General features: G+C 32.2%; 2 protein-coding genes across 2 annotated transcripts in view; both read right to left on the bottom strand.

The window, feature by feature from the left end:
* Nucleotides 1-240: 240 nt before the first annotated feature.
* On the bottom strand, nt 241-14,871 carry metrnlb (meteorin like, glial cell differentiation regulator b). Its single transcript, XM_073841530.1, has 4 exons — nt 14,649-14,871; nt 11,017-11,405; nt 2,441-2,500; nt 241-1,164 (listed from the first exon to the last, which is right to left on the bottom strand). The coding sequence occupies exons 1-4, from the start codon at nt 14,729-14,731 to the stop codon at nt 836-838; spliced, it is 861 nt and encodes a 286-aa protein (XP_073697631.1). The 5' UTR covers nt 14,732-14,871; the 3' UTR covers nt 241-835.
* A 6,310-nt stretch (nt 14,872-21,181) lies between these two features.
* Nucleotides 21,182-21,286, bottom strand: part of b3gntl1 (UDP-GlcNAc:betaGal beta-1,3-N-acetylglucosaminyltransferase-like 1) — an 11,724-nt gene continuing 11,619 nt past the window's right edge. Inside the window, exon 7 of the mRNA XM_073842500.1 lies at nt 21,182-21,262. Coding sequence (XP_073698601.1) covers nt 21,182-21,262 — 81 coding nt within the window. The remainder of the gene's footprint in view (nt 21,263-21,286) is intronic.

Genomic DNA, 21,286 nt, shown 5'->3' with positions numbered 1-21,286 from the left:
AATACCATTGAGAAATTATAAGTGTATTGTAGACTCATTAAGACCCAAAAAAAAGCATATCAACTTGTGGAAAATGGGCATCCGATGACCCCTTTAAGGAATGACATCAGGCTTGTGAAGCTGAAATCACTTGCATTCACATGACAATATAAAAATTTCGCAATTTTCTCCACAGTTGGGCAGTTTGTACAGAAAACACCCAGCAACACAAACACAGAAAATGACAGCATGATGTTTCCATTAGGAGACCGTTTTATTCCAGACTCGTTCCGAGTCCAAAGGGCCGAAAAACGACAACTCAACAAACACACAATACACTCAAACTCACTGGTGAACACATGAACACAGTCCAGACGTCAGTCAGAAGAATTGACCGCTCAATAACTATAAACAAAGCTTTAAACAAAAGCAGCGTTCATCGTCTCGCAGCAGCACAAGCGTGCAGGCAAGAGCTCATCACAAACACCGAGACACACTTTCTCTGTATCGCTTCAGACGGATGAAATCAGGCAACAAGAACAGACAGAAACAAATAAACTAAACTTCTGTCTGTAACCAAGAACAGCAACTTCAGGGAGGATTGATGACTCAGATCCATCCATCTGGAAGCACTAGATATCCCTTCTTCTGGAAAACCTGCCAAAACACACTCAGGCCTCATTTCGCCCCAAAATTAACGCAAATAAAGTCATATTTTGCATACATAATAGCTCAAATTCAATTCACGCTGATAAAAAAACTATATTTCCATGTCCTAAATATAATTTCTTATTTATATGTTTAGATTTTGGGATCAAACATCCTTTGGGTTCAGCAGAGGTTTGTTGTGTGCGTCTCAGTCTGTGTCTATGTGGCAGGGGTTTGTTCCCGCATCCAGAGCTGCGCGATAGAGTCTGACAAAGTCTTTATAGAGTGGAGCACATCCCAGCCACGCTTCTCCGAACCGCACGGCTCCTGTGAAGAGGAACTCGCCCTGTCCCGCCCGCGGGCCGCACCGCCGCAGCATCTTCACACGACCCGTCCACCGGCCGCGCCCGCGCCCCCCGCCGCCGGACATGAACACGCGGCTCTTCTGACGATAAACGTGACTCAATGACAACACCACTGACACCTGATCTTCATCATCATCATCCTCCTCCACGTGTTGAATACTGCCACGCACCGCTGAGAGACAAAGCTGTGGTTAACCACGGTTTACAGAATAAAAGTCACAATTTGTAACATATAGTGCAATTAATGTCAAGCAAGCAAAACACACTGTGTTCCTTTTTTTTTTTTTTTTTGCAATTTTATTTCTATTCATTATTTATTTAATTTTTTGCAACTTTTTTCTCCCAACAATTGTCCTTTTTTCTCAAATATAAGTTGTATGGTATTTTTTATCTTGTATGGTATATTTTTTATTATTATTATTATTATTTTTTTTTTTTATATTTTAGTTAGTTTTTTTATATTTTGTAACTTTTTTACCAACAATTGCCATTTTTTTCCAAATATAAGTTCTTAATTTTTTTTTTTGCAACTTTTTGTTTTTATATTTTAGTTTTTTTTTTGCATTTTTTATTTTTTGCATTTTTTTATTTATTTCAGTTTTTTTTTTGCAATTTTATTTCTTTATTTATTTTGCAACTTTTTTCTTTTGCAACAATTTTTCTTTTGCAACAATTGCAATTTTTCCCAAATATTTTTTTTTTTTTTGCAACTTTTTTTTCTCTGAACAATTGCCATTTTTCCCAAATATAAGTTTTTTTTTTTTTCGAACTATTTTTTCCTTACAATTACCCTTTTTCCCCAAAAAATAAGGTGCTAGTTTGTTTTATTTTGCAACTTTTTTCTCACAAAAATTGCCCCTTTTTCCCAAATATAAGTGGTTTATTTATTTTTGCAACTTTTTGGTTGTTTTATGTTTTATTGTATTTTTTTTTATTATTATTATTATTATTTTGCAACTATTTCTCCCAACAATTACCCTTTTCCCCCAAAATATACACTAAAAGTTTTTGGTCAGTAAGACTTTTAATGTTTTTAAAGAAGTCTCTTCTGCTCACCAAGTCTGCATTCGTTTTATCCGTAATACACAAAAGCAGTAATATTGTGAAATATTTTTACTATATAAAATAAGTGCTTTCTATCTGAATATGTTTTAAAATGTAATTAATTCCTGCGATCAGAGGTGAATTTTCAGCATCATTACTCCAGTCTTCAGTGTCACATGATCCTTCAGAAGTCATTATAATATGCTGATTTGCTGTTCAAGGAACATTTATTATTGTTATTATTATTATTAATTAAATTATTTTTTCCCTAGGATCCTTTGATAAATAGAAAGATCCAAACATCAGCATTTGTCTGAAATTAAAAGCTTGACATTGGCATGACTCATGAATCTAATAGGGTGGTAAACAGTCAATTAAAGCAGGAAGAAGCAGGTGTATGTTACCGAAATCGCTGGTGCAGATGGCCATCAGGAGCTCATGGTCAGCACAGGGTCTGCATGCAGCTGAAACACACACATAAACACACGTTACATGAGTCTGAGACTGCAGCTGTGTCACACACACAGGAAATAGAGAGCCGTTTCCTCCTCAGACGCGTCAGGCCTGTGCTGCGTCACACCGTCAGACTCCAGCTGTGTCTGAGTCCTGTGATCTCTGACCTTTGACCTCTGATCCCGTTGAGATATTATCACCATTATCTGTCTCCCCGCTGCCAAACCCAATGTCTGACACAGATTAAAACCCATTACAGCATGTTAAACGCCTAAAATAAACACATGTACATTTAAAAAAAGGCTTTTATGGTTGATTTTTACAGAATCGAAAGTCTATCCGAAACCTACTGATATTAGAGCTTCTTTATTGCTTAATATTTTTAAATGTTGTGTATCTGTACCGTTTAGACTTTTAATATATTAAAACACGTTTTTGAAATGTTTCGATAACAGTCAAAATTTTTAAAGAATAAAGTTAAAACAAGAATAAAGTCCAAATGTTTTGAAAATAAAATTTAAATGTTTTAAGACTAAAGTGGAAATTTAGAAAAATAAAGTCAATATGTTTAGAGAATAATGTCGAAATATTTTGAGAATATGTAAAAATTTCGAGAATAAAGTTTTAATTTTTCGAAAAATGAAGTCGAAGTTATGAGAATACAGTCGAAATAGTTAAAAAACAGTCAAAATTAAGAGAATAAAGTCAACATTATAAGAATAAAGTTAAAATGTTTAGAGAATAAAATCAAAATTATGAAAATAAAGTAAATAAAAATAGTAGAAATCACATTTTTTAAACAAGTATAAATGTTTAAAAAAATAGTAGAAATTACCAGAATGAATTCTAAATGTTTCAAGAATAAAGTGGAAATTTTGAAAATAAAGTCAATATGTTTAGAGAATAAAGTCGAAATATTTTGAGAATAAAGTTTAAATTTTAAGAATTAAGTCAAAATTAAGAGAATAAAGTCAAAATGTTTTGAGAATATGTTAAAATTTTGAGAATAAAGTTTAAATGTTTAGAAAAATGAAGTTGAAGTTATGAGAATAAAGTCGAAATATTAAAAAATAGTAAATTTTAAGAGAAAAGTCAAAATTATAAGAATAAAGTTAACATGTTTAGAGAATAAAATCCAAATTATGAGAATAAAGTAAATAAAAATAGTAGAAATCACAAGAATAAAGTCTAAATGTTAAAAAAATTGTTGAAATTACGAGAATAAAGTCTAAATGTTTCAAGAATAAAGTGGAAATTTAGAAAATAAAGTCAATATGTTTAGAGAATAAAGTCGAAATATTTGGAGAATAAAGTAGAAATATTTTAAGAATAAAGTCGAAATTAAGAGAATAAAGTCAAAATGTTTTGAGAATTAAGTTAAAATTTTGAGAACAAAGTTTATAATTTTCAAAAATGAAGTCGAAGTTACGAGAATAAAGTCGAAAAATTTCTAAATTAGTCAAAATTAAAAGAATAAAGTCAAAATTATAAGAATTATAAGAAATTATGAGAATAAAGTACATAAGAAATAGTAGATATTACAAAAATAAAGTCAAAATGTTAAAAAAAAAAGTCGAAATTACGAGAATGAAGTCTAAATGTTTCGAGAATAAAGTCAATTTTTATCAGGAGAATAAAGTTGAAGTGTTTTGAAAATCATAATTTCGACTTTATTCTCATAATTTAAATTTTATTCTTGAAATATTACAACTTTAATCTCATAACCTTAGTTTTTTTTTTACATTGCTAGCACTAAAAGGCAGTCATAGTTTTTACTGTTGTAACCTGTGAACCAAAATCTAACATTCTCAGAACATTCTGGCAACCAAAAATGATTCCTCAAAATCAACCTCCAAAGTCACATTTTCCATGTTTTAAAGATACAGTTTATAGTTAAATTAGAATATCATTTATAATAAAATTGTTATATTCCACTCAAGTTAGTCAGATGTTCTGATGAATCAGCAAATGATTAATGAGAGTAAATTAAACAGAATCAGACTTCTCTGGTCGTGCTGCATGTTTGTTTTAGAAGACACAGTGTCACATATATTCATGGCCCTTTCCTCATCACATTCAGTAACGACTCACAGAGTAAAATGTAAATATCAAGCGTTTATCTCTATAGAGTCATCTCTGTGAAAGGATTCAATGTGAATGTGATTTCTCACCTGATTTAACACATAAAAGCTCGTTCAGACTCACACTTGCATACAGATCCCGACCCAAACCGCTCTAAACTGCTCTTTAACGACTTTTAGCACCTTCCGCCCCGCGGCTAACGGCTCATGAAGCGCGAGGAGCTGAGATCGTGACGGGGGAGGGAGGGCGTCTGTCTCGTCTAACTGATCGCACACAGCTGAAGTGCTCTTATTTTGTTAAGAGCTCGATCCTCAGACCTCAGATCAGCTGTTCAGACAGACTGTGAGACCAAACCAGACTGACATCCAGTCCTGCAGACGAGCATTAAAACATTACATAACAATCACCAACACACAACGCTCCTCTAATGTTAGCATTTGATTAGTTTTTCGAAAAACAATATTTATTTCATTTATAAAATGTTCCTATAATGTTGCAGGGGGGTGTTCCATAAACCAAGTTTACCAAATAAGTCAGGCTTATTTCAGTTAGTCTGACTTATTGTCACTCGATTTGGCTCAAAATAAGTCAGACTAACTGAAATAAGCCTGACTTATTTGGTAAACTTGGTTTATGGAACACCCCCCTGGTTAGTTTTTATTTAATTTTTTATTTTAAGGTTTTCACTTTGACAGAACCTTCTCTAATGGATTTTTGTTTTGTTTTGTTTAGTTACCGAATGGTTATTTTTACGTTTTATATAGTCACAGCTGTAAAGTTACTTTCACAGAAGGTACTCTGATGGTTATTTTTACATTTCTTAATGGTTATTTTAAGGTTTTATATTAACAACTGTAAAGTAACTTTTTCAAAACATTCCCTAATAGTTATTTTTATGTTCTCTAATGGTTATTTTTGCGTTTCTTAATGGTTATTTTTACATTTCTAAACAGTTATTTTTACGTTTTGTATTTACAGCTGTAAAGTTATTTTACAGAAGCTACTCTAATGGTTATTTTTAGGTTTCATATTATCAAAAGTAAAGTATTTTTTTTACAAAACATTCCCTAATGCTTAGTTTTACATTTCTTAATGGTTATTTTTACGTTTTATATTCAGGGCTGTAAAGTTACTTTTACAGAAGGTACTCTAATGGTTTTTAGCTTTTATATCTACAACTGAAAAGTTTATTTTACAGAACTTTCTCTAATGGTTGTTTTTACATTCCCTCATGGTTATTTTTGTTTTATATTGGTTATTTTAAGGTTTTATATTAACAACTGTACAGTTACTTTTACAAAACGTTCTCAAATGGTTATTTTTGCGTTTCTAAACAGTTATTTTTACGTTTTGTATTTACAGCTGTAAAGTTATTTTACAGAAGGTACTCTAATGGTTATTTTTACATTTCTTAATGGTTATTTTTATGTTTTATAATGGTTATTTTAAGGTTTTATATTAACTACTGTACAGTTACTTTTACAAAACGTTCTCTGATGGTTATTTTTACGTTTCTAATTGGTTATGTTTAAGTTTTATATTTACAACTGAAAGGTTTATTTTGGTGCACATTCCTTAAAGGTTATTTTTATGTTTCTTAATGGTTATTTTCAAGTTTTATTTTCAGAGCTGTAAAGTTACTTTTACAAAACGTTCTCTAATGGATATGTTTACGTTTTTAATTGGTTATGTTTAAGTTTTATATTTACAGCTGAAACGTTTATTTTGTTGAACACTCCCTTATGGATATTTTTACATTTCTTAATGATTATTTTAAGGTTTTATATTCAGAGCAGTAAAGTTACTTTTACAGAAGATACTCTAATGATTTTTAGTTTTTATATCTACAACTGAAAAGTTTATTTTACAGAACGTTCTCTGGTGGTTGTTTTTACATTCCCTCATGGTTATTTTTATGTTTTATAATGGTTATTTTAAGGTTTTATTACCAAATGCAAAGTAACTTTTACAGAACATTTCCTAATGCTTATTTTTATATTTCCTAATGGTTCTTTTTGTGTTTCTTAATGGTCATTTTTAAGTTTTAAATTCACAGCTGTACAGTTACTTTTACAGAACATTCTCTTATAGTTCATTTTATTTTCCCTAATGGTGAATGGTGGTTTTATATCTGAAAAGTTAGTTTTACAAAACATTATCTAATGGTTACGTTTTAGATTTGTACTTATAAACCTTACGTTTTTAATATAAACTTGAAATGTGTGTTCTGTGAACCAAAATCTAACATTCTCAGAACGTTCTGGAAACCAAAAATGACTGCAACAGCTGTCTTATCAGCACTGAAGACTTTGGTTAAAGAGTCAGTTGAACTAACAAATCACGATTTGATAGCTCTATGATGAAAAGAACAAAATGTATTCACTGAAAACCTATCGAAAGTGCGATTTTAGTCATATGGATGACTTTTATGGTCTTGGAGCTTGAGCTTGTATAAATCAGGGTCCACTTTCATTGCTTACAAAAGCACACTTCGGACATTCCTAAAAAACTCCTTTCAGTAACACACACACTTTTCTCCCTGTAGACCCATCAGAAGCCTGTCCAAGCGTGAGCGTGAGTGAGACCAGCAGGTGAGGAGCTCAGGACACCTCAAGACTTACTTTATAAATCTAAAGCCTCTGGGAATGGAGCGGGAAAGAAGGGAAAATAAAGGGGGAAGGGAAACAAGGGAACTTGTGGAAGAAAAGAAGAACAAATAATTCAGATTTCAATATTTATGCTGTGATTTTCAACAGATAGTTCTATGTGAACCCAATTTTATTTATACAAATGACTTTCAAAACTATTAAGCTACTCTGTTGATGCTCCTCTCACCTTCACGGCCAACACAACAAAGTCTTTCATATCAAACTAACCAATGAGAGTCGACCTGCGTGAGAATCCGACCAATCAGACGCAGCTCTGGCTGTGATTGACAGCACTACAGGCTGCTTGACCCCGGCGGGACCTCCTGATTAGACTGTTTATTTTCTTATGTCAGGCTGAACACGGATCTGGGGGAGCGTCGGGGGGCGGATGGGTTTGTCTGTGGTTTAGGTTTTACGGGGTCAGACATTTTACAACCTCTCTTAACTAGTCTTTCATGTGAATGACGGCCATTTGACAGTGTTGTTATTCGACCCCCAACACTCTTTCACACATATCCCTGTATACACTAAAGCTGCAAATGTTTAGAATGTATTCAGTATGTTTTTGGATGATATAAAACTATGATTATTCATTTGCATTCTACACTCTTAAAAATAAAGGTGCCTTAAAAGGTTCTTCACAGAAATGCCACAGAAGAACCATTTTTGGTTCAAAAAAAAAAAACATTCTGTCAAAAGAACCAAAGAACCACCTCTTTCTTACCTTTTTATAATCTGTAGAAATTTTCGCCACAAAGAACCAAAAAAGTTTGGACCAAAAAGGTTCTTCTATTGCATCGTAAATCATCTTTATTTTTTAAGAGCGTAACTAAAAACAATGCACAAGATACAGCACTGATAATGTTATATTATAACTAAAAACTATTAAAATCATTTTTTGTTATTTAAAGTAAAGCTAAAAATATTAGATGAAATTATTAGATTTAAAAAAAAATCATGTAATTAATGGTAAATATTAGATGAAAAATTAGAAATGTTCCATTGGCAACTATCTGAAATGAAAGTTGAAGTACTAAATTAAGGAACTTAATAATAATAATAATAATAATAATAATAAAACAGGTGAAAAAGGTAAATAGTAAAATTAGTAAGATCTAATTTAAATGACCAAAGCAAACAAAATGAAACATCGAAACAATGAAATTCGATATATATATAGAATTATAATATAGCATTTTACATACTTTTTTGTTTCATTCTGTATTAAAAAAGGCAAATATTATTAATTTCTGTAATAAACTATAATACTATTTAAAACGTTTTTAAACAATAATAAGTTAAATTGGCTCATACAAGATGTCCACATCAAAAGATATTTTCAAAAGTGATTATATTAAAAATGAATAAAAATGGCAAAACAAAAAATGTCTAAAATCTAAATAACTGAAAACTGAAAATATTAAAACAATCAAATTTATATACAATGTTTTTCTGTAATAAAAATAATATTGTGCATTGTTAAACTGGTGTTTATAAATAAAATCTTTACATAATAAAATATTTTAAACAATATTACGTTTGTTAAATGGGCTCATACAAAGTTCAAAGATTTACAAAAGTGGTTTTATGTCCATAGAAAGCACATTAAATGTAAGTAAAGTGTCTACTTTTAAGATTTCAAACCCATTTTGGTTGAAATAATGTTACGTTGTCATTCAGTGCAACACAATATTTATGTAAAAGGTTAAACAACATGCTTAGTCTCATTCTTGTACATATTAAAATATATATTAAGAATAAGTGAGCATATTACATTTTATTGTGTTTTAAATGAGTGAAAATTCTTACTGACAAATGGGCAAAATGTAGAATAGAGGCAAATTTGTAAAAATGTAGAATTACAACTAATTAGTATTTGGGGTGATGCAACTTTTAACGCCATACATTGATTTTCATTGTAAATATGCCTGACAAGACTGTTATACTGTGACTGAATGACAGTTAGTGAGTGTCTTGTGTAAATTAGGGGGAAAATGTATGATATTTACTTTTTTCTCAGAAAAAAACAAAACAAAAATGGAATTAAATTAAATAGAAAACTTCAAAAAATAAATGTTTTTGGAAAAAGAACAACAATGTAATGCAGGATTACACTTATTGTTTTTATGCTTAAACCTTTTTTCTGTCTTTGACCCTCAAATAAAACACCAAGGGAAGTTTTTTCACGCATCTGTCAAGTTTAAGATTTTGGGATTAGTATTTTTTCAGACTAGTGGAAAGAAAACATCCAAAAGACACTGTTAAGTATTATTATTATTTTTGATATAAGTATTGAGTACTTTTATAGCACTTCATCTATATGTGTCAATAGATTTCAATTACAATCCATATTTTTAAAGGCTGTTTTCTCAAAATGAGTTTTTTCTCCTGCACTGAGCCATAAACCTCCACTTCGGTAGCACTTACACACACCAAACTTTACAGTTTTATTCTTGTCTTTATCCAGAAGGTTTTTACAGAGGGGTTTGTTCATGTGTAATTTGCTTGATTTTATACAACATTTTATTCCCCAAAAAAACTACCCCAACATTACCTCTGTAAAAACATTTGACTCTAATTAAACAAGAATTCTGGGTCCCACTTTACATAAGGTGCATACATGTTTTTACATTGTACTTGTACATTGTATATATATATATATATATATATATTTAAAAACCTATATGTAATTACATTTGCAATTAATTTCTAAAATAACCACTGCTGACCCATCCCTTACACCCTAACCCACCCTTAAACCTATCCATACCAGATTTTCATGATTACTTACATTTAACATCACCCAAGTATCATATTCAGCCATTAAATTCACGAAGGGTAGAGTGGAGATTGTTGGCTATAGGAGCAGTCTAGCTGGCACACTTGTCTACCAAACTTTTTCTCAGAATAATATTTTAAGACTAGAGAGCTCAGCTGGAGTCAAAATGTAGTTAGGCCTATGGCATGATGTCAACATTTGATCAAAGATGAAGGTGTTGCATTTTGATACTAATAACAGCAATATATAAATAACTTAAAAACAGTTACATCATACAATTTACAATGTTCCAAAATCTTACTCATTACATACTGTATTTTAACAGTCTACAGTGAACAACAATAAAGAACCCTTTAGCACCTTTAAGAAGCTGCTGCAGCAGTGTGTGACGTTTGGACAAACATTGTATCAATATCTTTCAAAGCCTTTGCAGCGCAGCATAGCACCATGGGATATATTTCATTTATTACTGGGCCTATTATTATTATTATTATTATTATTATACGAAAGTTTGTAATAGTTAATATTTTAGAATATGCCATGAGATGTTCACAGTTAAAAACATGGGGAAAACGGTCTCGTTGTCTCGGTCTAAAATTACAAGTCCACCTCCTTCCAATGAAGGTCGAGACCGAGTCAAGACCGAGTATTTTTGCTTTCAAGTCTGAGACGAGACAGAGTAAGCAAAAAATGGACTTGAGACCGGACTCGAGTACTACAACACTACTAGAAATGTATGCAAATTAGTGCATATTTCATTAAACAATGCCTTATTTGCATATTTAAACGTAACATTTTTGAAAACTAATACATTTTTTACCCTATTCATCTGCAGTGTCTTGCATATTTTCTGCATAAATCCAATGAAAAAGTGTTATAATCATGCCTAATCACACCAGGTTATTATTATCATATTTTACTTCTTGCATTGGATGTATCTTGACAGAAAAAAATAAATAAAAATTAGAGGCACTCAAATGTATAAATATGGAGATAAAGTATGATTTGTTGTCAGTACCTGTGTTTGAGTATATCTGGTCTCCTGGTGTCTGTGTGGAGATCAGCTGATACTGAAACGCAGTGATTCTCCTGCTGATGTCCCGCCGCGCGGACGCCTCCACGAACAGCGCCCCCTCCTGCAGACTGAAGCAGCGCACGCGTCCCGCCGCCTGATCCTCCTCCGTCAGCAGCAGCCGCAGCTCTCCGGCCCGCTCCACGTACAGCGTGGCTCCGCGCGAGTCCGGCCGCGGCTTGACGCAGGCGCTCAGGTGACCCTCCGCCGACGGCAGGTTGGGCCTCAGGTTGACGATGACGGCTCCGGTGGGATAGAGCCACTCCAGAGAGCCTTCGGCACAGCGCAGGTACACCTGCTCCACGTCCCGCGAGTGAGACTCGTGCGTCAGGCCGCTGCGGACACACAACGCCACAAAAGTTAAATCATTTCATAGCGTTTGCTTTCACAATGGAGACTTTCGCAAACCCTTGGGGTTCAGTCTGTGTTTCAATATCAGATGAACTTCATACAGACTGCAAGACAGCTAAACATCTTATATGATATTTGATATTATGTGCATTTGCCTCTTTTTGTTGTTTTTCATCAGGCAGGGAATTAGAATCACAGCCATTTTTAGCAAATAGACACAAAATATTGAAAGCAAAAATAAAAAATAAAATAATACACTAAATGAGAATCCTAAATTAGGAGAAAATAAATGAGAAAACCCAAAATAATGCTAAATATAAACATATAAATAAATAAAATTGACAAAAGTACATAAACTGAACATTAAACAGAAAATATACAAATAAAAGCTCATTTAAAATATGCATAAATACACTAATAGAAAGACAAATTGAAAGACAAATGCAATTTATATTGATTATTTTATTTATTTGCACCAATTTAGCATTTTTTTTTTCCTACAAAATTAAAGCATTAAAAAATTTAAATTGCCATGCATGGACAAATTTCCATTTTATTCTAGTTTAGTTCTTATACTATTATAGTATTTATTAATATTATTAGTTATCTTCGTATTTTTAATTTTAATTAAGTTTTACTAATTTTATGCACTTGTCAATTACACTACCAGTAAATTTTTACATTTTTGAACAGTAAGATTTTTTTTATATTTTTTAAAGAATTCTTAACCAAGCCTGCATTTATTTGCAGTACAGTAATAATTATATATTTTTAATTTGATTGTGTTTTTATATTTTCAGTTTCCAGTTAAGTTTTAGACATTTTGTTTTGTTTTGTCATTTTTATTAGTTCTTACTAATTTTACTATTTACCCTTTTCACCTGTTTTATTATTATTATTATTTAAGTTTCATTATTTAGTATTTCAACTTTCAGTTACTAGTTTATGTATTTATTTTTACAGCAAATCAAAATATTATGATTTCTGAACAATCATGTGATTAGAGCAATGATGCAAAAAAATCAGCTTTGAACTCACAGCAATAAATAACATTTTAAAACATATTCAAATAGAAAACAGTTATTTTAAATAGTACAAATATTTCAGAATTTTACTGTTTTTGCTGTACTTTGGATCAAATAAATGCAGGCTTGGTGAGCATTAAAGACCTCTTTAAATTTAATTACAAATCTTGCTATTCAAAAAATGTTTGACTATTTCAGTTTTAGTCAGTGTCCTGCTTCTCGGTCAAAGCATAGAAACCATTTCCTCTTTTTTCAAACGTCTCAGAAATCTGAGAGCTCGACAAATCAGGATGTCCACCGCTTTGATCCGTCCCGTGACCTTTAGGATGAGCGTGACCTGCTCCTGATCTCCAAGAGCAACATCAGGAGAGATCAGATGTCAGAAGTGTGAGATATGAACTTATGAAGTCAACCTGAAGCCAGAAAGCTAATTGTAAATGAGAAAGTTTAGGAGCAGATGAAAGATATGGCTCAAGCTGTCATCCAGATGTGACATTTTCATTTTCCCCGCTACAGTGCTTTCAAGTGGTTGTGGTTTGGCTTATTTCGGGATGATTACAGTGTTTGTGTCTGTTTTCGGCTAGATCACAGCCGACGGGGGAGCAGAGGCTTTGACATTTACGTTCTTCACCAGGTGCACAACACTTAAAAATGACCTCCTTCTGTTTTTATAAAGCAGCATTAAAAATTCATTTTCCCAACTGAGATCAAACTTAGAAATGATTATCTGATTCAAAAACACAGATTGAGCATATTCCAGCATTTCCACCAAATACTGAAGGTTTGTGTCTTCATGAGGGGAGTAAATGATGGCTGAACTCCAGCTGGGGTTCATGGCTGGGTATTATAATTAAACTGGTTTGGTTTCTGCTCAAATCAGTGCCAAATGTCCTCAGAGGAAAAAAGAAGTGAGTTTTGCACACATGACCCCGAAATTCCCCCCCATTTCATCCGGCTTGCTTTTAATTAACGTTATTAAATCATTTTCTGGAGTCAATTAAGCCGTGCAGCGCGTAATAGAGGCCAGATTCGGCGCGGTCTGCTTCAAAGAGTTAAATGAAGGAGTTGAAAGGAAAAGTGCGAGTCAGCTACTAAACCAGAGGACAGAGAAAACACAGAGAGGAGAGAAAGAGAGAACAGATGGAGATGAACGTCACTGCGGACGCCTGAAGTACGTCTGAAAACAAATCAGCGTCGTTTGCATCACTTTGGCGCTAAGCGTTCAAATTCATTTTAGTGAATCGATTCAATCGAACGAGTCATTTTCGGAATCGCGAAGCTTCGCGTATTGTTTTCTTGTAGTGACAGTACATTGTGTCACTCAGATGTGATCTTAATGATTCATACATGTTCACCGTTTGACATTTCACTCCCAACCAAGATTTAATCCAGCTGGATTGACGAACAAATCCGAATCGCCCCGGAGGGAACATTAAAAAGAAAAGCTTCATAAGAACAATCGGATCGCGAATCAGCGTCTTCAGGTAAAATGTAATAACATGTCCGATAAAGGCATGCCCGGACCTTGCCCATCACTTGAATTAAACGCATTGCATATAACACTTCTAAACAGTTTTACAACAAGTCTTAACATTTAAAAACCTCTTTGTATGGCTAAAATATTTTTAAAAAGTATAGAATAGATTAAAATGTGCTAAAGTCTTTTTTTTATACGAACATGAAAGATAAAATAGGGTGTTGCATAAAATATTTGTTGTGAAAGCATTTGTGCAAAGCAATCATGCAAACTACTCTGAAATTGAAACTTGACCACAAAACCAGTCATGAGAGTTACTTTTTTGACACCGAGATTCATATCACAACTGAAAGCTTAATTTTAGGATATAGGACAATATTTGTCTGAGATACAACTATTTGAAAATCTGCAATCTGAGGGTGCAAAAACACCTAAATATTGGGATAATCCCCTTTAAAGTTGTTCAAATGAAGTTCCTAGCAATGCATATTACTAAACAAAAAATAAGTTTTTATATATTCATAATAAGAAATTTACAAAATATCTTAATGGAACATGATCTTTACTTACTATCCTAATGATTGCTACGAATAAACCTGTGCTACTTATGATTGCATTCGTATTTTTTGCATGCTATTATTTTTGTATGCACATAATAAAGAGCACATTGTATTGTAACTTAAACATTAAAATGATTTTAAGTAATACAAAATGCAAAGGCTCACCTTCCTCTCCAGTTGCACTGGTCGCTGGAATATTGTGCACATCCACACAGCACTAGAGCTGATAAAACAATGAATAAAAACATCCTCAAAACCTCCAAAAATCTCCTTTTGTCTGTATAAAATCTCAATCCACCGCCGGTCTGGATCACTAGAAACTATATGACCAAGTCCTGAGCAGACAGATCCGGAATGAAGCGCTCATGATCGCGGGAGTGAGTCTGAATCTCACACTTACAGACACTGAGAGTGAGTTCTGCAGAAACTTTCACCCTCATACAAACACAAGCCCCGCCCACGATACGCGTCTAAGCCACGCCCCTGCGATGACATTGGAAAGCAGTGTGCAAACATTTACAAATTTATTTATGGCATTTAAGTAATATATAAATATATCTACAACTGATGTTTAAAACATCATTTTAGTGGTACTGTGGTAGTACACTGCAAAAATGCTTTTCTTAGATTTTTTTGTCTTGTTTCCAGCCAAAATATCTAAAAATTCTTAAATCGTGAAGGATTTTCTAGAGTAAAATTTTTCTTGTTTTCAGAAAAAAAAAAAAAAAACAAGTCAAAATTAAGTGCATTTTTGCTTGAAACAAGCAAAACAATCTGCCAATGGGGTAAGAAAAATCATCTTGTTTTTTCTGTTGGAAATAAGATTTTTTTCTTACCCCATTGGCAGATTATTTAGTTTGTTCTAGCAAAAAGTCACTTGATTTTGACTTGTTTTTTTTTCCTGTTTTTTTTTTTTTTTTAAACGAAAATAATTTTCACTCTAGAAAATCCTTCTTGATTTAAATATTTTTTTAGATATAAGACAAAAAAATCTAAGTAAGAAAATAATTTTTTGCATTGTACCATGACACTACCAGTCAAAAGTTTAATTTTTTTCTCTCTCTCTCTCTTCTGAAGTCTCTTCTGGTCACCAAGCCTGCATTTATTTGATCCACAGTACAGCAAAAAATCTGACATATTTTTTACTATTTAAAATAACCATTTTCTATTTGAATATATTATAAAATGTAATTTATTCCTGTGTTCAAAGCTGAATTTTTAGCATCATTACTCCAGTCACATAATCCTTCAGAAATAATTTTGAATTGCTGCTCAAAACAAACAAACAAAAAAACATTTTTATCATTATTATTATGTTAAAAACAGCTGCGTAGATATTTTCAGGTTTTTTCGATGAATAGAAAATTCAGAAGAACAGCATTTATCCGAAACAGAAATATTTTGTAACATTATAAACGTCTTTATCAATGCTTTTGATCAATTTAAAGCAAGCTTGCTAAAAATATATACTGACTTTATGCTTTTGAATGGTATAGTGTATAATGTTACAAAAACTTTTTATTTCAGATAAATTTTGATCTTTGGATCATCTTTTTAATCCTGAAAAAAAATTACTTAACTGTTTTAAATATTGATAATAATAATCAGAAATGTTTTTTTGAGCAGCAAATCAGTATATTAGAATGATTTCTGAAGGATCATGTGACACTGAAGACTGCAGTAATGTTGCTGAAAATTCAGCTTTGATCACAGGAACAAATTACATTTTAAAATATATTCAAATAGAAAACAGTTATTTTAAATAACAAAAATATTTGGGATTATTTTAGATCAAATAAATGCTTATTAAAAAAAAATAAAATAAAAATTAATAGAAACCACAACAGTAATGGTTTCCATTGCAAAATACAAACATACAAATCATCAACTTTTAACCATTAAAACCATAAAAAGGGATTTAGTAGTTTTAACAAGCCACCAATAGGTGACCAATTACCAGTAGAGACCAACAGGCACCATTACAGTTTCAACTGAACCCAGTACTATTCCCATTATAACCAGCAAAACCATTACCAATTCTATGATGGTCTCTATTTTTTAGCAGAGTTAAAGTGTTTATACATTGTGGATGAATGTTGTAATCATTTAGTGTTTAGTACCACAGTCTACTGTCAATCAAAGTACCATGGTATATGTCCAAAAACATGAATGAGTTGCTTTTGTGTATTTGTAGGTTTTACAATGTAGGCCTACTATACTAATCCCATACAGTCATATACCAATATTTTTGGCTGACAAAAGACATAAATAAAGGTATATATTCAGTACTCATGTGATAGTTTTACTGTGCAGCATGGCATGACTTTCTTGTAAGGGTGTGTAACTCCAGGCGTGTGTCTTGAGGCGGCTGTGGTTATTCTGGGCTCTATAAACACTGCTATCAGATGCTGCTGAGTCGTGCGCTGTTATTACGGCTGCACGCGCCTCGCGGGACACTGAGCGCACACCGCGCATGTGCCGAATATATGACCCTGGACCACAAAACCAGTTATAAGGGTCTTTTTTTTAAAAAACTGAGATTTATACATCATCTGAAAGCTGTATAAGCCTTCCACTGATGTATGTTTGTTAGGACATTGGCTGAGATACATCCATTTAAAAATCTAGAATCTAAGAGTGTAAAAAAAATATATATGTATCAAAATAATGAGAAAATCACCTTATAAGTTGTCCAAAATGAAGTTCTAAGCAATGCATATTGCTAATAAAAAAATGACGTTTTGATATATTTACAGTCGAAAAATTGCAACATATCTTCATGGAACATGATTTTTACTTAATATCCTAATGATTTTTGGCATAAAAGAAGCATTGATACTTTTGACCAAATATTAAACAAATTCTCGTTTTAAATTTGTGAAACTGATATTGTTCATTGGACTTGAGTTAATTCAACTTTATTCTTACTTAAGACAACTTCACTATTTAAGTTCACATAACTTAAATTGTGCATTGCACTTGTTTTATAAAGTCCTGTCAAATTTATTCTTAGTTAAGACAACTTGACAATTTAAATTCAATAAGCTTAAATATGTTTATTGCACTTCTTTTTTTAAGTCCTGTTAACTTCATTCTTAGTTAAAAACAACTTCACAATTTAAGTTAACTAAACTTAATTGATGTTCCTTGTACTTGTTTTATAAAGTCCTGTCAAATTTATTCTTATTTAAGACAACTTCACAATATAAGTTCATTGAACTTAAAATGTTTATTGCACTTATTTTATAAAGTCCTCTTCATTCTTAGCTAAGACAACTTCACAATTTAAGTTTGTTAAACTTAAATTATATTCATTGCACTTATTTTAATAAAGTCCAGTCAACTTCATTCCCAGTTAAGACAACTTCACAATTTAAGTTTACTAAACTTAAATTGTTTATTGCACTTGTTTTTTTCAAGTCCTGTCAACTTAACTCTTAGTTAAGATAACTTCACAATTTAAGTTCACAAAACATTTTAAGGCAGCATGAACACATACTTTAAGTTGAATTTTTTTTTTTTAGTATTGCTACAAATATACCTGTGCTACCTAAAACGGGGTCACATATAGCATGATAACACAAACATAAAATTACTATTGATTCAGTACCACTCCATTTAATTTATTTTGTTTAATATTATTAATTTAAGGGGAGTGTTTCTTTTCCATGCAAGTTTGAGATTTTGTGCTTTTTTAAAGTGTTTTTTTAAGACTAGTGGAAAGAAAACATCTGTTATTGCAGTTTATCTATTTGTGTCAATAGATTTCAATTACAATAAAAGCCATTTTCTCAAAATGAGTTTTTTGCCTCTACACTGAGCTATAAATATCCACTTCAGCAGCGCTTAACTTTACGGTTTTATTCCTGTCTATAATCTGCAGGTTTTCACAGAGGGATTTATTCATATATAATTTGCTGGATATACGACATTTTATCCCCCCCAAATTTGTACAAATATGTTACTTTCTAAGTATTTTTCTGAATTATGGAGTGACACAAATGAGATACCAAAAATTCCCTCTGTAAAAACCTCTATGGTTGTGTAGTGTCAGGAAATTCAGTGTTCTATCTACAGAGGTGTTTATTTGGGACAGTGTGTGTGTCAGCCATCAGATGAGCTCTGACCCTTCAGCTACACACCATCCTAAATATTTACAGCCCATGAACTGTGACCCGACCCGCACACGCACACCTACAGCACACGCTCCATCACCTGAGACACACACACACACAGAGGAACGTGGCCGCTGACCTCAGATAATGTCTTAATGGAGCAAACACACATTCCAGCCTCTCTCTCGCACACAGAAATCAACGACTGTTGAGAGGAAGAGAGATAAAACTAACCAGACCTGTCAGAGTCTGTCAGGAATTATTAGAGTTTGCTGATAACACACACACACACACATGCAACAAAAACACGACAAAAAACTCATATATTTAATATCAGGATCAACTGAAAATAATACTGAATCGAACACTATTAAAAATAGCTGAAAACACAATGCAAATATAAGTGGAAACTTAAAATATTGCATTAGCAAATAACTGAAATAAAATAAGTTTAAACTAACTAGTTTTTGTACAGTAAGATTTTTATTTTATTTACTTTCTCTTCTGCTCAACAAGCCTGTATTTATTTGATGTGAAAGACAACAAAAGCCGTAATATTGTGAAATATGTTTACTATTTAAATTAGCTGCTTTCTATTTGAATATATTGTAAGATGTAATTTATTCCTGTGATTTTAACGCTGAATTTTCAGTATCAATACTGCAGTCTTCAGAAATCATTCTAAGAAACATTTATTATTATTATGGACATTTAAAACAGGATTATTTGATGAATAGAAAGATCCAAAGGTCAGCATTGATCTGAAATAAAATGCTTGTGTAATATTATACACTATTACAATTAAAAAAGCTTGGAAAAGAAGCTTTCTTTGCACTGCAAAAAAAAAAAAAAAAAAGATTTTCTCAAATTTTTTGTCTTGTTTCCAGCCGAAAAAAAAAAAATCTAAAAATGTTTAATTTTTAAAACTTTCAGAAAAAAAGTTTCAGAAAAAAAAAAGTCAAAATTAAGTTTTTGCTTAAGTCTAGCAAAATTATTTGCCAATGGGGTAAGCAAACATAAAACAAGATTATTTTTCTTAGACAGTGGCAGAATATTTAGCATGTTTCAAGCAAAAATGCACTTCATTTTTTTTTTTTTTTCTGAAAACAAGAACATTATTTTTACTTGTCTAGAAAATCCTTCTTGATTTACAAATATTTAGATATTTTGGCTGGAAACAAGAAACAAAAGTAAGAAAAGCAGTTTTTGCAGTGTGCGAAAGAAATGATTAATTAACACTTATTTAGCAAGCATGCTTTAAATTGTTCAACGTTTATAATGTTACAATTCATCAGAGAAACCTGGAAAAAACACTTGGTTGTTTTCAGCATAGTTATAATAAAAACTGTTTTTTTTTTAAATATATTTTCAAAAACAAAAGTTTTTTTTTTTTTAAATAATAAAACATTTAAAAATGTCTGCTAATAAATGCAGGCTGGGTGAGCAGAAGAGAATTCTTTAAAAAAAAACATTAAACATCTTACTGTTCAAAAACTTTTGACTAGTCTAAAAATGTATCAATTAAGTATTAATTAAATATTAACAAAAGGCAAAATAGACAACAGCAATAACAAGAAATAAAAACATCGAAAACACAAGAAAATGACTCAAATTTAAACTGAAAACAAATATAAAAAAATAAAATATGAAAAATATGAATAAATATTGTAACAGTATAAAACTGGCAGGATCATAAAAAATATCCTGAACAGCAGACAATCTGTAGAAAATGTGAAGAAACTTTTTACAATCAATGTCAAACGTGTAATATAATCAGATTCTGTCTCAGCCTGGTTATTAATCATAAACCAGTACATTACTATTACTTTTACTTTGAATTCTTAAGTACATTTAAGATTGAAAAAATACTTTTTGTACTTGAGTAAAATAAATATCACACACTTTAAGACTTTTACTCGAGCAATATTCTAAACAGTGACTTCAAGTCGTTTTCTGGTAAGATATCTGTACTTAAGTTTGGCTTTCAGGTACTTCATACACCACTGATCAAGAGGACCTGATTGAGAGCAGCCAGCACACTGTGGTCGGTGTGTTAAGATGGATGCGTCTGCGGGAAAAGGGCTTATTCTGAGGGTCACTCGGGAGCGATGGAGAAATCCAGTGACACGGGGCATCAGGAATGCAAACATACGCCAGTGTGAGTGTGTGTGTGTGTGTGTGTGTGTGTGTGTGTGTGTGTGTGTGTGTGTGTGTGTGTGTGTGTGTGTGTGTGTGTGTGTGTGTGTGTTGTAGTGTAGGTGCTAGAGGGATGTGAGAGGTTTCTCAAGCTGGGAACTCTGGGAAGGACAGTAGGAACCAGTTCCCAGCTCTGACACACATTTTACTGAGTGTTTTGATTGTGTTCTATAGTTTCACACTCATCTAATGATGGTTTCTTTCCTCCAACTCTAACAGAAAACATTCTGTACTCTTGCATTTTCATTACGTTGTGACTCAGTGCCATTATTAAACTGTTTTCTAGCAGAAACTGTTGGCAGGTCCCGCAGTACCTGAGGTTTCACTGTGTTCTGTTCCCATACTGTAGCCAAACCAGCCACACACATGAACACACTCACACTGTCTTCAGTTAAAATGATAATAATGGATGCCCTCTTTCAGCTTCAGCGACTGCAGGTTTTCCTCCAGGACTCCATTTGTCATGTCCTGCAAACACATGAACACATTCTG

This window comes from Garra rufa, chromosome 6 (assembly GCF_049309525.1).
Source record: "Garra rufa chromosome 6, GarRuf1.0, whole genome shotgun sequence".
NCBI classification, from domain to species: Eukaryota; Metazoa; Chordata; class Actinopteri; order Cypriniformes; family Cyprinidae; genus Garra; species Garra rufa.
Note: the sequence above shows the minus strand (reverse complement) of the source record. Positions and strands in the feature narration are given on the sequence as shown.